The 14,172-nt window shown below is 40.1% G+C and overlaps 1 protein-coding gene and 1 non-coding gene across 4 annotated transcripts in view; one reads left to right on the top strand and one right to left on the bottom strand.

Moving 5' to 3' along the window:
• The window catches only part of BICC1 (BicC family RNA binding protein 1), a 331,704-nt gene that overhangs the window by 12,430 nt on the left and 305,102 nt on the right, over positions 1-14,172 (bottom strand). For all 3 annotated transcript variants that reach the window (XM_047760273.1, XM_047760276.1, XM_047760274.1), the window contains exons 16-18: positions 11,453-11,492; positions 10,748-10,902; positions 3,982-4,138 (exon numbers count right to left, since the gene is read on the bottom strand). In XM_047760273.1, coding sequence (XP_047616229.1) covers positions 3,982-4,138; positions 10,748-10,902; positions 11,453-11,492 — 352 coding nt within the window. The remainder of the gene's footprint in view (positions 1-3,981; positions 4,139-10,747; positions 10,903-11,452; positions 11,493-14,172) is intronic.
• LOC125117164 (U6 spliceosomal RNA) lies at positions 5,724-5,830 on the top strand. The gene has a single exon (XR_007132522.1). It is a non-coding gene; the product is annotated as a U6 spliceosomal RNA (small nuclear RNA).

Here is a 14,172-nt window from a genome sequence, read left to right as displayed (position 1 = left end):
TTGTGCTTTCCTGTGGTCAAAGGAATTCTATGATGTTATCACATATAAATATAATTTCCCTCAAAAATATAATTGGGCAGTGAGTTCATGAAACCAACTGCTTCCAAAATTAAGAGTAACATATGAAGTGAAAAGAATGATGCTGGAGTTCCTGCATTTAACTTACAACAGAAACAAATCTGTCTCTTAGGGGAAATTCTAAGACAGCCATGCCAAGCTTTGCCTTGGCTCTTCTACTGATTTGGTGGGCAAAGATTTTTCCACGTTGCCTATGGTTCTCAGACCCAATGACATGCACAGTTGGGTGACAGACTAGTGAGCCATACCAAGTATTTGACCAAAGTACTTTCAAATACTCCTCAAGAGCTCTTTGAGGAGTTCCTATTGTGGCTCAGCAGGTTAAGGACCCAATGTTGTCTCTGTGAGGATGCAGGTTCAATCCCTGGCCTCGCTCAGTGGGTTATGGATCCAGCATTGCCACAAGCTGTGGTGTAGGCCACAGATATGGCTTAGATCCGGTGTGGCTGTGGCTGTGGCAGCAGCTGCAGCTCTGATTCAACCCCTGGCCCAGGAACTTCCATATGCTGCAGGTACAAACCTAAAAAGAAAGGAAAAAATAAAGAGCTGCTTTGGAGAGTCTAGCATAGTTGGGTAGCCACTTCTACTACCCTGATGCACAACTGACTCTCATCCATGTGTGGGAATTCTATCCGCTTATACCAAAGATGCAGCTTCAGGGGAGATTCCCAGATTGATGATCAGATCCCTGCAGTCTCCTCTGGGATCAGTGCATTTACCAAATCTAAAAATTTTGTTCTGCACTGCACTGGGTGCCACTAATCACTTTCTCTGGTTGTTTTCATCTCCCAACTGAGAAGTTCTGCATATATCTCAAGTGGAAGGAATTTCTTGATAAGGTTTCTCTCTTTTAAAAACAGATGTTTTATCTCTTGTGAGAAGAATGTGTAGGGAAAAATATCTAGGACCAAGCCCAGAGGCCCTGAGCCCTCGAACACCACCAACTGAAGGTAAGGCCCCAGAGTCACCGAAAAAGACTGAGGAGGAATGACCAGGAGGGTACTGGTTCAAGGATGACACAAAGCAGAGTATGACGAGCACAGTGAAGGGACCACTGGACTTGACAATATGGAAGTCACTGGCAGGCAGGCTGACCACATTATTTACTGTCCAAATGATAAATTTACTTCGTTTGAGAAAAAAATAAGAGGCAGTTACTGAGAATTACAGTGGAACAACGAGTGGAACAAGGATGCCTGGAGAAAACCTAGACATTGGTGACCTTGACCTAGACACGGTGACCTTGAAAAGGGTGTCAAAAAAATTATCTAAATCTTCATTGTTCAGTACAGTAGCCATTGGTGGCTTATGGCTATTGAACACCTGAAACATGCTTGTGGGAATTGAAATGCTCTGTAAGCATAAAATATAACACAACTATTTAAAGCCTTAGAACAATAACAACAAAAAAATGTAAAATGTCCTTACATTGATTACATGTTGAAATGATAATATTTTACACATGTTGGGAACATATACATCAGCAAAAGTTGAAAAAAAATTGCTTAAAATAAAAATATTTTTACTGATACTTATTATGGCACACAATTTTTTTTAACATTTCTTTCATCTTAACTACTTATAGGGCATAAATTCTCTTTTACTATCTTAAAATATCTGATAAAGGCCAAAGAACAGTGCTTCTCTAATCACCTTTTTTATTAATTAATGATTCCCCTATCTTAACCCTAATTCTGAATTTCAATGCAGCTAACTTGCACAGTCAATTTTAATTATCCAGCGTTAAGTGAAGGGAAAGGAGACAGAATACAGAAGAGAGGCACAGAGCTGGTTTGTGTTGGAATATAAAACGAGGATCATTCCTACCCCGAGATGTGCAGCTGGCAACAGCCTGCCTCTCAGTTCTATCCACCTGCCAGTGGTGGAAGATCTAGCCCAGGACTAACAGGAAGACTCCAGGCTACTACTGACAGCACACTTGGGAAGAAAGAGTTGATTGTACTTCCTTATTTAGACTTGGCCGGCACCATGATTGGCCTTTTCAAGTCTGAGGCTCTTGACAACACAGCCCACTTGATTGATGGTAACAACTGGCTGTTACTGAGTGTTTACTACACTCACTTAGAGTGCCCCTTTCCAAGTAGTCTTCAAATACTCCAAGAAATGTGTTTCAGGATGCTAAATTTGTCCAAAATCCTGAAAAAGGCATTCAGGGCATCTCTTGTGATTACTATGTTGAGCCATGTCTGTTCACCTACTTACACAGACGTGTGAGGGTTGCTACAGACACTACCACTGGACTCATGCTGAGTCTTAATATTTGTTCGAAGCTGAGGCTTTAAACTTGTTGTTCTTCTTCATGTCATTTAGCTACATTTTGTCAAATGTGAAAACTCCTGCTCCTCACCTTTGGTAGCCAAAGGTGACTGGGCAGACTTTCTTCTAGTGTCCAAGATACTAACTTGATTGCATTCTGCTCAATTCCTCTACTTCCCTGCCTTTTCCTCATCACGCTGATGTTTGTGTGTGCATGACTCATTCACATATTCATTCCACAAACACTTAGCAGGTGTCAGACACTATTAGACATCTGGGAAAAAATAACAAATTAAGAAATAAGCCATAGCCTATTGGTAGTGGCAATGTAATTTGGTGCAGACACTCTAGAAAACAGTGTGGAGGTTCCTCAAAAAATAAAAAATGGAACTGCCATATCCAGCAATTTCGCTTCTGGGGATTTACCCAAAGAAAACACAAACACTAATTCAGAAGGATATATGCATCTCTATGTTCACTACAGCATTATATACAATAATCAAGATATGAAAGCAACTTAAGTGTCCACTGACAGATGAATGGATAAAGAAAAGGTGGGATACACACACACACACACCACACACACACACACACACACAGTGGAATACTACTCAGTCATAAAAGGGAATGAAATCTTACCATGTGCAATATCAAGGATTTATGTAAAGGATACTGTACGAAGTAAAATAAGTCAGACAAAAGCAAATACTGTATGATCTCACTTATATATGGAATCCATAAAAACAAAGTGAAAACAGACACATAGATACAGAGAACAAATGGGTGGCTGCCAGAGAGAAGGCTGGGGAGGGGTGAAATAGATGAGTGGGATTAAGAGGTCCAAACCTCTAGTTATAAAAAATAAGCCAGGAATTCCCACTATGGCACAATGGGATCAGCGGTGTCTTGGGAGCCTTGGGTCATGGGTTCAATCCCTGGCCCAGCACAGTAAGTTAAGGATCCAGCATTGCTGCAGCTGTGGTTTAGGTTGCAACTATGGCTCAGATCTGATCTCTAGCCTGGGAACTCCATATACTGAAGGGCAGCCAAAATTGAAATAAAGCCACAAGAATGTAACACACAGCATAGGGAATATGGTTAATAATATGGTTAATAATATTATAATAGCTATACAGGAACAAATGGTTACTAGACTTATTGTAGTAATCATTTCATAATGTCTGCAAATATAAAATCACTAGGTAGTACACCTAAAACTAACTTAATATTGTATGCTAACTATATTTCAATAAAAGAAGAAAGAAGGCAGAGCCTAAAGCAATGCTTAGCACGTGGGCACTAAATAAGTGTTTACTGAATGAATATAGTCCCTGGCTTGTGAGGCTCAAATTCTACCAGAACAGACAGGTATGTAAGTAAGTAACTGTACTTCAGTACAACAACTGCTAGAGTGAAAGCATATACAGAATGCAGTGAAAGCAAAGAACCACATGGCCTGCTTCACTGGGAAAAATAGGGAAGGCTTCTCAGAGGAGGTGGCATGTGAGTAACACAAAACAGTTGAAGCCACGGAGTCCAGAGTTTATTCTTGAACAACGCCCAAAACCAAATAAACAAATTCCAAGCTAATAACATCTAAAAGTATGACTAAAAGTCAAAGCTCACTTGATTTGTTCTGTTTACGCTTGGGGCTGCCAATAGACGCTGCAAATTCACTATGACTTGCGGGTCCTATTCCATTTCGATCTCTCCAGTTATCAGATTCGCTTCCACTTCCTAGGTGCTCACGACTGTTGGACCTCGAGAGGGACATGGATGAGCCCTGTAAACAGTCAAAGCCAGATAAGGAAACGTTTAATAAGGTAGGTTTCCTGAGGTCAGAGGAGAAAAGAATCCACATTAGACTACTGTCATTTCTTTCGATTGCTGGCCACTGCAGTTACCCACAAATGCTAATCCTCAAGAAGGGGCTGTGGTACTTGTCTCTAGCCTTTGTCCACCAGCTACCAAGGACACGTGGTAATACACACAGTGAAGTGTTTTCCCTTCATGACTAGGGTGCCCAGAGGAGTTCTGGGAACCCCCAGTATAAAGATTCACTCCTCTAAGATGTAGAGGAGTGGGTGCTGGTTTCCTATTTAGGGGCCACAAGGCAATCCTCCATCTGGTGGGGCAGAGGTTCTCTGCCTTGTATCACAAAAGGACCGGTGGGGAAGCAGCAAAGCTACACCCATTGCTTTGACAGGAACTGAGCTCCCAGGCTCACAGAGTAGAAAGGTAGAGGGGACTCTGGTATCTTCCCTGTGTTATTCTCCCTGAAAATAAACACATGAGCTCTCCAACAGAGTACAAGCATCTGGAAAAATGCACCTTTTTTAATTCCCCCAAATCAACAACAATAAAAAAAAAATAGCTTTTTTTTTTGTCTTTTCTTGGGCCGCTCCTGTGGCATATGGAGGTTCCCAGGCTAGGGGTCTAATCGGAGCTACAGCTGCCAGCCTACGCCAGAGCCACAGCAACGCGGGATCCAAGCTGCGTCCGCAACCTACACCACAGCTCATGGCAACGCTGGATCCTTAACCCACTGAGCAAGGCCAGGGACCGAACCCACAACCTCATGGTTCCTAGTCGGATTCGTTAACCACTGTGCCACAACGGGAACTCCCAAAAATAGCAATTTAAAAGATCTCAAAGTCTTCACTATACTTGCATTTATTCATTCTTTATTCATTTATTTAATCCCGGAAGTACAGATACCATACTTTGTACTACATCTACAGTATTAAAGTTAAGATTCCTTGCTTGGAAAAGTTTTATGTTGACTGGGTAATATCAAGAAACACTGTTCATATCACTAAACACACTCAATTCAGTCCCGCAGCAGCATAACCGTAACCCAAGTTCTCATGGATGCTAGTCAGATTTGTTTCTGCTGAGCCACAATGGGAACTCCTAGGTTGATTTTTTTTTTTAATAAGATTAGAACAAATCATGCCCTTGTATGAAGTCTTATAAGGCTTTTCCAGTACTTTACCATGGGCTGAGATGCTCCATAATTGAGTTTCTGCCTCTCTCTCCAAACTTGTCTTCAGTGTTCCACCATCCTACCCACCTTCTGCTCCCCCATGAACTTACCAGTTTGTTCTGGCTTCAAGATGATAATGTCAACTGCTTCTCAGGCCTAATACTCTTGCTAGATCTTTACAAGGCTGGCCCTTTCCTGCCACCTAGGTCTCAGCTTAAATGTCATCTGCTCATTAAGGCCAGCTAAGGCTACCCAATGTAATGCAACCTCTGTTTCATATTTATCAGGGACTTTTATTACTTAATGCCTTCTTGTTTCCTTGTTTTATACTTTACCCACCAAAAAGAAAGCTCTATATATGGAAGTGAGAATCTGTATTCAAGTGCTCACTTCCGCAGCACATATAATAAAACTGGAACAATACAGAGAAGATTAGCATGGCCCCTGAGCAAGGATGACATGCAAATTCGTGAAGCATTCAATATTTTTATGTGTGACTGAGTCACTTTTCTATACAGCAGAAATTGACGCAACATTGCAAATCAACTATGCTTTAATTTTAAACAGTTAAAAGTTTAAAATGTATCAAGCATTGTATCTCTAGTGCCTAGAATTGTGTCTAAAATACAGAGATGCTTAATAATAAATATTTGCAGAATTGCTGGTCTCATAGATACCTTTTCTTACATCTAAGGGATGACTTTTGGGAAGGGATACAGGGAAAGGAAGGCTCCAGAGACCCCAAAAATGGCTTTTTAAAAATTAAAACCATCTTTAACATTATACTTCAACCAGATAAATCCCATGCAGCAAGGGAAATAAGAACATGCTCAAAATTGGAAATTACCAGAAGCATTCATGAGATCATTATGTATATTTTAAAACTTTTGCATATAAACTCTTTTTGAGTGTAAAAACCCATTCAAATAAGATCTAAGCTGACTTAATTCACACAGCTAGTCAGACCTGGCTAAACACGATGTTTTCTAAAAACATCAGGTAAACATCATCTTGTGATAGCTACTGGTTCGTTATCTACTAACTAAAGCATCACAAAGAGCATTTCACCTCCATGCTCAGATTTTTAAGATCTACAATAACCAGACCACCTCATTGCTCTTAGTGCTGGGGGAATTAAAAACCTTATTTTGATTCCCAATGCAGGTTTTATTTTGCTCCAGAGAATATGTAACCATTCCAAATACCTTTAAGAGCGGCGAAAAGAAAAGGAAAATCCAAAACCTTTTGAAGTTCTGCTGATGTGACAGAAATGTTGCAGGTCAAAGCATACTTTTGCTTGACCTATGGTGTCCCATTATATCATCAAGTGGATAGGGTCATGCTTTTGAGTCTTGAAGAAAACAAAAATAAGCCTCAAGCTACCTGCCTCTTATCTAAAGGAGTCCTTTGGAAAGGTTCATTTCTCAAAACTGCCTTAAACTGGAAACAACTGCTCAAATCTGGTTTCTCAGTAATTGAACAAGGTGCTCAAAACATCAATTTCTTGCCTTAAAAGGAAGCTTCCTAGAGCAGGGAACTCATGTGCCTCATTCCCCCACACACCGAATAGTTCATACCCATCAGGACCTACTGGCTAAATGTGCTTTTCTAGAGCAGCCTTCTACTTGTCCATTTGGTTTTGTTTTTCTTTGAAAAAGAATAAGGAAAAAGTGTTTCTAGCTGCTATCCTGTAAGTTAAAAATAGTACTACAGCAGAGATATGGTCAATCTTTTGATAAAAAATTTTAAGTTCTCTCCACTTTCCCCCAGGTCCTTTTCAAACCCACCCTGTCCCTATGTTCCAGCCCAAAGAAGCAATCCTCACTAATTGCCCAGTCGTTAATCCCTCTGAGCTATAGTGGAATAAAGAGAAAGGCACACACATGCAGACAGCAACTGCTTCAGAATACAGGATCATGCTATGAAAGGGGCCTTTCACCCCTTTCAGTGGATTTGGGATGCATGAAGAAAAGTTCAAGTCCTACACCAGGGAGAATCTAGAACCCCATGCCAAAGAAAGTTCGGTTATATCTCTTCATCAGCAGTGTTTAAAGGGGCTATAGGAGTTCCCGTCATGGTTCAGCAGAAACAAATCAGACTAGTATCCATGAGGACGCAGGTCTGATCCTTGGCCTCACTCAGTGGATTAAGGATCCAGCGTTGCTGTGAGCTGTGGTGTGGGTCGCAGACACGGCTTGGATCTGGTGTTACTGTGGCTCTGGTATAGGCTGGCAGCAACAGCTCCGATTTGACCCCTAGCTTAGGAACCTCCATATGCCATGGGTGCAGCCCTAAAAAGCCATAAAATAAAATAAAATAAAATAAAATAAGGGGCTGTGACTAAAAGCAGGTTACATGGTGAATATCCTTGCACTGATTGAGCTTGTCACAGTCACATCCTCTCCCCTCCCCCCCCTTTCAATGTGACTGAGTTGTTAAGACATTAGCCAGGAAGGTAGAAAAAGCTGGCCCAGGACAGCCAAAGGACAGGGTTCAGCCACTGAGTCAGGACCCACATATTCCTGCCCATGGAAAGTCCTTGGACAAGCAGAAGAGCCTCTCAGGTTCTGACGTCGTTTCTGTATCATTCCCCTCAGTGTTATGTCGCTGTAGAGCAATGTCTCCAGAAGGGTGCCTGCATCAGCAGCAGACTAGGCCTTTGCTGACAATTCAGATTACTAATTCCTGCTGGGCCCCTCCCTGATGAGTGAGATCCAGGGGGGAAGAATCTACATTTTCAAACAGGTGCTTATGTCCTTTCAAGTGTGGCAACATGGTTCTAGAGCATTTATATATCACCTTTGCTATGTACCTTAATTTAAACCATTAGGAAGAGGAGTATAAAGAAATTTTGCCCGATAATTTCTAGGTCCATCCATGTTGCTAAAAACTCCGGTATTTCATTCCTTTTAATGGCTGAGTAATATTCCATTGTATATATGGATCGACCTAGAAATTATCATGCTAAGTGAAGTCAGCCATACAATGAGACACCAACATCAAACGCTTTCACTGACATGTGGAATCTGAAAAAAAGGACAAACTGAACTTCTTTGCAGAACAGATTCTGACTCACAGACATTAAAAAACTTATGGTTTCCAAAGGAGACAGTTTGGGGGGTGGGGGGGATGCACTGGGGTTGTGGGATGGAAATCCTGTAAAATTGGATTGTGATGATCATTGTACACCTACAAATGTAATAAATTCATTGAGTAATATAAAAAAAAAAAGAAATTTTGCCAAACAAGTTCAAGCTCTCTCTGATACCCACTATAATGACCTCAAGAAAGACACTTAACGGAGTTTCCATCATGGCTCATTGGTAACAACCCTGACTAATATCCATGAGGACATGGGTTCCATCCCTGGCCTCGCTCAGTGGGTTAAGAATCCGGTGTTGCTGTGAGCTGTGGTGTAGGTCACAGGTGCAGCTTGGATCTGACATCCCTGTGGCTGTGGTGAAGGCCGCCAGCTACAGCTTCGATTATACCCCTAGCCTGGGAACTTTCATGTGCCGCTAGTGCAGCTCTAAAAAGACCAAAAAAAAAAAAAAAAAAAAGAAAAAGGAAAGAAAACATTTAACTGATCTGGGCCCCTTTTCTTCACTGGGAGATTACAGGGATCAAATAAGCTAACTTATGGATGAAAATGTACCTCAAAAACCACCAAAAAATGAACGTGTTTTAAGATTATTATTAGCAACTTATGTGTTCATATAACACTCTAAGGTATTCCTCTGAATACAAAAAGCATATCTAGTTTGAATATGCAGAAATAGTCCCACAATAAACATTTATATACATTATCACATTTTTTATCAGGCTGTTGGTTTCTTGGTTTCAGGGTAAAGTTCTTCAGTGGAAATAATAGTAGCTGCTATCACTGAGAACTTCCTGCACACATGCTAAGCATGGGATGCCCTCTCAGATGTCAGCCTCGAAACAACTCCCATGAGAAAATGGGCTCAGAGGGCTGAAGTCACTCATCGAGGCTGTCCATGTGTCAGTGGTGGCTGTCAGACCTCATAGCCTCTGCACTTGACAGCTACATTATTAGAATAATCATCATTTCAACCTGTCATACTACTGGTCTCGTAGAAGGAAACCTAACGAGCTTTTCCAAAGCAAAGTATTTCATCTCTGAAACCACAAAACCCTGTCAACCACCAAACACTCCACCAAAGGCAAAGGTGAGCAAAGTGGCCAAGTGCAGGTACATCCATGGCAGCCTAAGAATTAACACAGCAGTTTTTAGGGTCTCTGGCAATGAAAGGAGATGCGTATTTTCTCCTGAAGCTATAATGGCAGAAAGGGGAGTGTACCTCCTAGAACTTCAAATTTTTCATAATGGTTCCTACATTCTAGCTGCTGACAGTAACTTCAATCATTAAATACAGCCTGCTAGGTGGCTACTGTAAGTCTGACAATGAAATTCACAGGAGACTTTTCTTTTTAGTATTTCAGTAGTATTTTCTTTTTCACTTACTCAAAGAGACAAAGAAAAGAAATCGCATGTTTGCTTTTGCCTTTCATCAACAGTCTAATTTATTACTAAGAAAATGGGTGGAGAAAAGAAGGTCAATCTACAAATGCTAGTTATTAGACTAACATTTGTGAAACCCTTAACCGGTATTTGTTTTTCAGCCTACAGTGTTGTGGTTGAACAGTGTGATTCTTGGATTAATCATTTTCATTCCCATTTGGGTTAGCACAGCCCCCCCCAACTCCTGTACTATATGCGTGCTTCCTCTAACTCCTCCTCCACATGCAAACGGCTCAGAGCCCAAATCTGACATTCTCCAATTGAAAATGGAGAATGAGTCACATATGGCCTGGCCGACGAGCATGGAGCCCTGGCTCCCTTTTCCAGGCAGGGAGGGTGCCAGCTTCCCAGTCTCACCCAGAGCCGCACAGCAAACATCTGGGAAACATAACATTTCAGAGCTCTTGTTTGTGACACTTCCTGCTGTGTTCCTGGCACATGCGAACACACTGAATTTTTTAACTCATACACTCTGAGGACTTGTTTTTTTTGATCATGTGTCCTTTCCCCCTAAGGTGGGCTTGCTAGTGATACCCCTGGATAAAGGAATCTTTATCCATTTCTAATGGAACATTACATCTGTCCTTTGCTTAATCTCAGCCCTGCTCTATCATTAGCACGCTTTCTCCCTAACAAAAAACACATTTATCCAAATTTCCATCTCCTTCACAGCTGATCGTAAAAGATCATAATATAGTAGACTGTATCAATTTCACAGCAATAGGTTTACAGGAATAGAAATGAAAACAAATCACCATGAATGGCTCGTCCTTATGTAAACAGAGAGTGGGAGGGGGGAGATGACTGTTCTCTTTTGCTGAGAGATCAGACAGGAAGAGTGGGTAGGACGGGACTCTACGAACCTCAAAAGTGGTTGTCATGGTGGGCTTATAGGACACGTGGTTGGCCCTTCTCAGCTCCTTGATGGTTTCGGCTGGCATGGATTTAGAAAACCCGAGGCCACTCCAGGTATTTGTGGGTGTTCTGACCTCTGTCACCACTGGTTTCTTTAACATAGCTTTGGAAAACAGAACATAAAACAAAACACTTGGTATTTTTAATGTATTTCTTAAATATTGATGAGTATTGTTTCCTTGATATATGTAAAGAAATTATCACTGAATATTATTTCTTAACACCAAATGCCTTAAAATACCTTCATAAAACATTCTTTGCAAAGTAATGTAAATTTTTAAATAATTACCTTATTTCTTAATGGATCTAATGCTAATCTATTCAACCTCAACAGAGTTTGCGCAACTTGAATCTAAACAGTCTGGGTTTCTTTTTATGAAGGTTTGAGTTCTCAGTTGAGCAGTAATGAACCCAGCTAACATCCATAAGGACGCAGGTTTGATCCTCGGCCCTGCTCGGTGGGTTAAGGATCCGGTATTGCCATGAGCTGCAGTGTAGGTCACAGATGCTGCTCAGATCTGGCATTGCTGTGGCTATGGTGTAAGCCAGTAGCTGTAGCTCCAATTTGACCACTAGCCTGGGAACTTCCATATGCCATGGGTGTGGCCCTAAGAAAAAAAAATCAAAGTACAGAATATTAACATTTCACATACCTTTGGTTGCTAATAGCTTCTTTTGTTCGTAGTCAAATGCCTGAAAATAAAACGAGACAAAATACTTTTATTGTCAGTCCATCTAAATATCATACTAATATCCCATGGTTAGAGAACAAAGGTCTTGACTACAGTCCATCAACCTGGCTGGGACACATGCTAAGCTCTGCACCATAAGGTGATAGGTTATAGTAATCTGAGCAAAACATATTTTCAAAACTAATTAATTAGAATAATAAAATACTACTTCTGGTGTTCCCTTGTGGCTCAGTAGGTTCAAGACCTGGCATTTGACAGCTGTAGCACAGGTTCAATCCCTGGCCCAAGAACTTCCATATGCTGTGGGTACAGCCAAAATACATACATACATATATACATACATACATACATACATACATACATAATGTATTACTACTTCTGACTTTAAGTCATGACAGTGACAAGAATTAGAAATTTTCCTTCAAAAGGAAACAAACTTCCTATTTACTATGAATACTTAACACAGCATACAATATATGTTAAAGAATAGTAAATAACCTAATAATACTTTTGCTACGTTTCAAAACAATGCATTATCAAAATGCTTTCAGGGACTCCATTACTGGCCTTCTTTGTTTCTCAAAATCCCGTCTTCATTTCATTTAGGTAAAGCATGGCCTGAAGTGGTATGAACATTATTTAGCCTAACTGGCATAGTCCTTACTTTTGAAGTGACATAAATAACAAACATCTACTTAATTTATAATGACATAAGCGAGAGATTAAAATTAAGCCTAAACAAAAATATAAATCTAAATTTAAAAACTTAGTTATCTTTTATTGCCCAGAACTAGGAAGGCACCATTTACTCTTCCCATTTATGTTGAATAAGTGACTATGACACAGTCAGGTCTACATAGGACCCAACAGAGGTTGTTTTGAAGAAAGTAGTACAGATATGGCTACATCTCAAATGCTAACCCAGTGTTCTCAACTCCCCAGTTTAGGAACTGGCTTGGACTTAATTTAAGAATGTCTCCAAGGCCTACCAGGAGGGTCAAGAACCAGTGGGCAAGAGTTCTTTTTGATCTTTCTCCCAGAAGGACTATACCATCATGTGTAGGCTGTCCATATAATTTATGGTCGGAAATAGGATACTTCAGAAAGTGAAATATGCTACAAATGATTGGTATAAATTCATAGAAGAAAATGGGCTGACCTAGACAAACTAGAAAGAACACGGCAGAAAACTGGAAGAGTCAGTTTTTAGCTCACACAGTTTGATAATGTTTTTGAAATCCTAGATCTAGAAGGGCTCTGGAGTTAAAATGAACTTTTACTGACTAACGTCTAAGGGCAAGATATGGGGAGATTCTAAATTCACTTGTTCAATAAATGTTTATTGAATGCCTTCCTGTTACAGAGACTCTGTTGCACTTTGTGGATGAATGCAACAATGAATCAAAAATTACCTATAGCCTCAAAGCACATACATCTTAGCAGGGATGCATAAAAGAAATAACCACAAAATTAGAAAGTGAGGTAAATGTGAAAGACAGCTGGAGATTCAAAAGTCCAAGAACCATCAGGAGACAGAGATCATCTTTAGCTTAAGGAATCAGGGATATCTTCAATATGTCATGTATAATATCATTGACTTCTTAGTGCTTTTAAGAGTTAGCTCTTCACTAATGGGATAAATACATCTACTTAAGTTCAAACTCTATCACCAAGAACATTCTCATCCATCCTAAAAGAAAGGAACATGACAATGGTTCCCTGTAGGTATAAACCTGATGGAAAGACAAGAATCACAAGATGGATGGAAACCATAAAGGGATCATAAAGGAATTTGACATTTCTTAAATAAGAGAACTTTAATTGATAGTAACTGAAAATCCACCAGAGAAAACATAATAAATGTCTTCCTTTTTAAACTTTGCACTTTATTTAAAAAAAAAAAAAAAAAAAGGCCATGGCTTTTGTAAAAGCATTCATCTAAAAACTCATGAAAATATTCAAATGCAGAGGATTATAAGAACAGACAAGAAGGACTGTACTGCAGTTTTTATTGGAATTGTGGAAGTATAGTTTATTTAGGTCCATGAATTAGTTTCTTTGACATATCTCTGACAACCACTTTTTTTTTTTTTTTTTGGCTGCACCTGCAACACATGGAAGTTCCTGGGCCAGGGATCAAAGCTGAGCCACAGCCGCAACCTACACCTACCTCTGGCAACATTGGGTCCTTAACCCACTGCGCCAGGCCAAGGATCAAACCTCTGCAGTGACCCAAGCCGCTGCAGTTGGATTCTTAACCCAGTGCATGACTGTTAGAACTCCTCTAACAACTTCTTTATTTCTAGGATTTTGTGACGTTTGTCTCTTTTTTGGAGGTGGGGGTGGGGATGATAAATCTCTTACTATGAAGCAGGAAAATCTACCCAGTAGCTCTGTTACTGAAATCAAATGTTTGCAGGCATCTCTAAAAGTACAAAACCCTTATCTTTCATACTATATGAAAATCAGATTTCTGAATTTCATGATCAAATAGTCTGAGTAATTAGCCTAATACTTTGAAAATGGATACAGAGAAAATCCCTGTGAGGAAATTGTTTAAAATAATCATAAGAATCTGTGAACCAACATAATCATCAATAATATTTAGCACCTACTTTCAAAAAACTAAAGTTTCACATTATTTTTACAACTGTCTAAAAGACACCAAACAAATTTATCAT

The sequence above is a fragment of the Phacochoerus africanus genome, chromosome 15 (genome assembly GCF_016906955.1).
Source record: "Phacochoerus africanus isolate WHEZ1 chromosome 15, ROS_Pafr_v1, whole genome shotgun sequence".
Taxonomy (NCBI): Eukaryota; Metazoa; Chordata; class Mammalia; order Artiodactyla; family Suidae; genus Phacochoerus; species Phacochoerus africanus.
The sequence above is the reverse complement of the archived record's forward strand: the minus strand, read 5'-3'. Positions and strand labels throughout refer to the sequence as shown.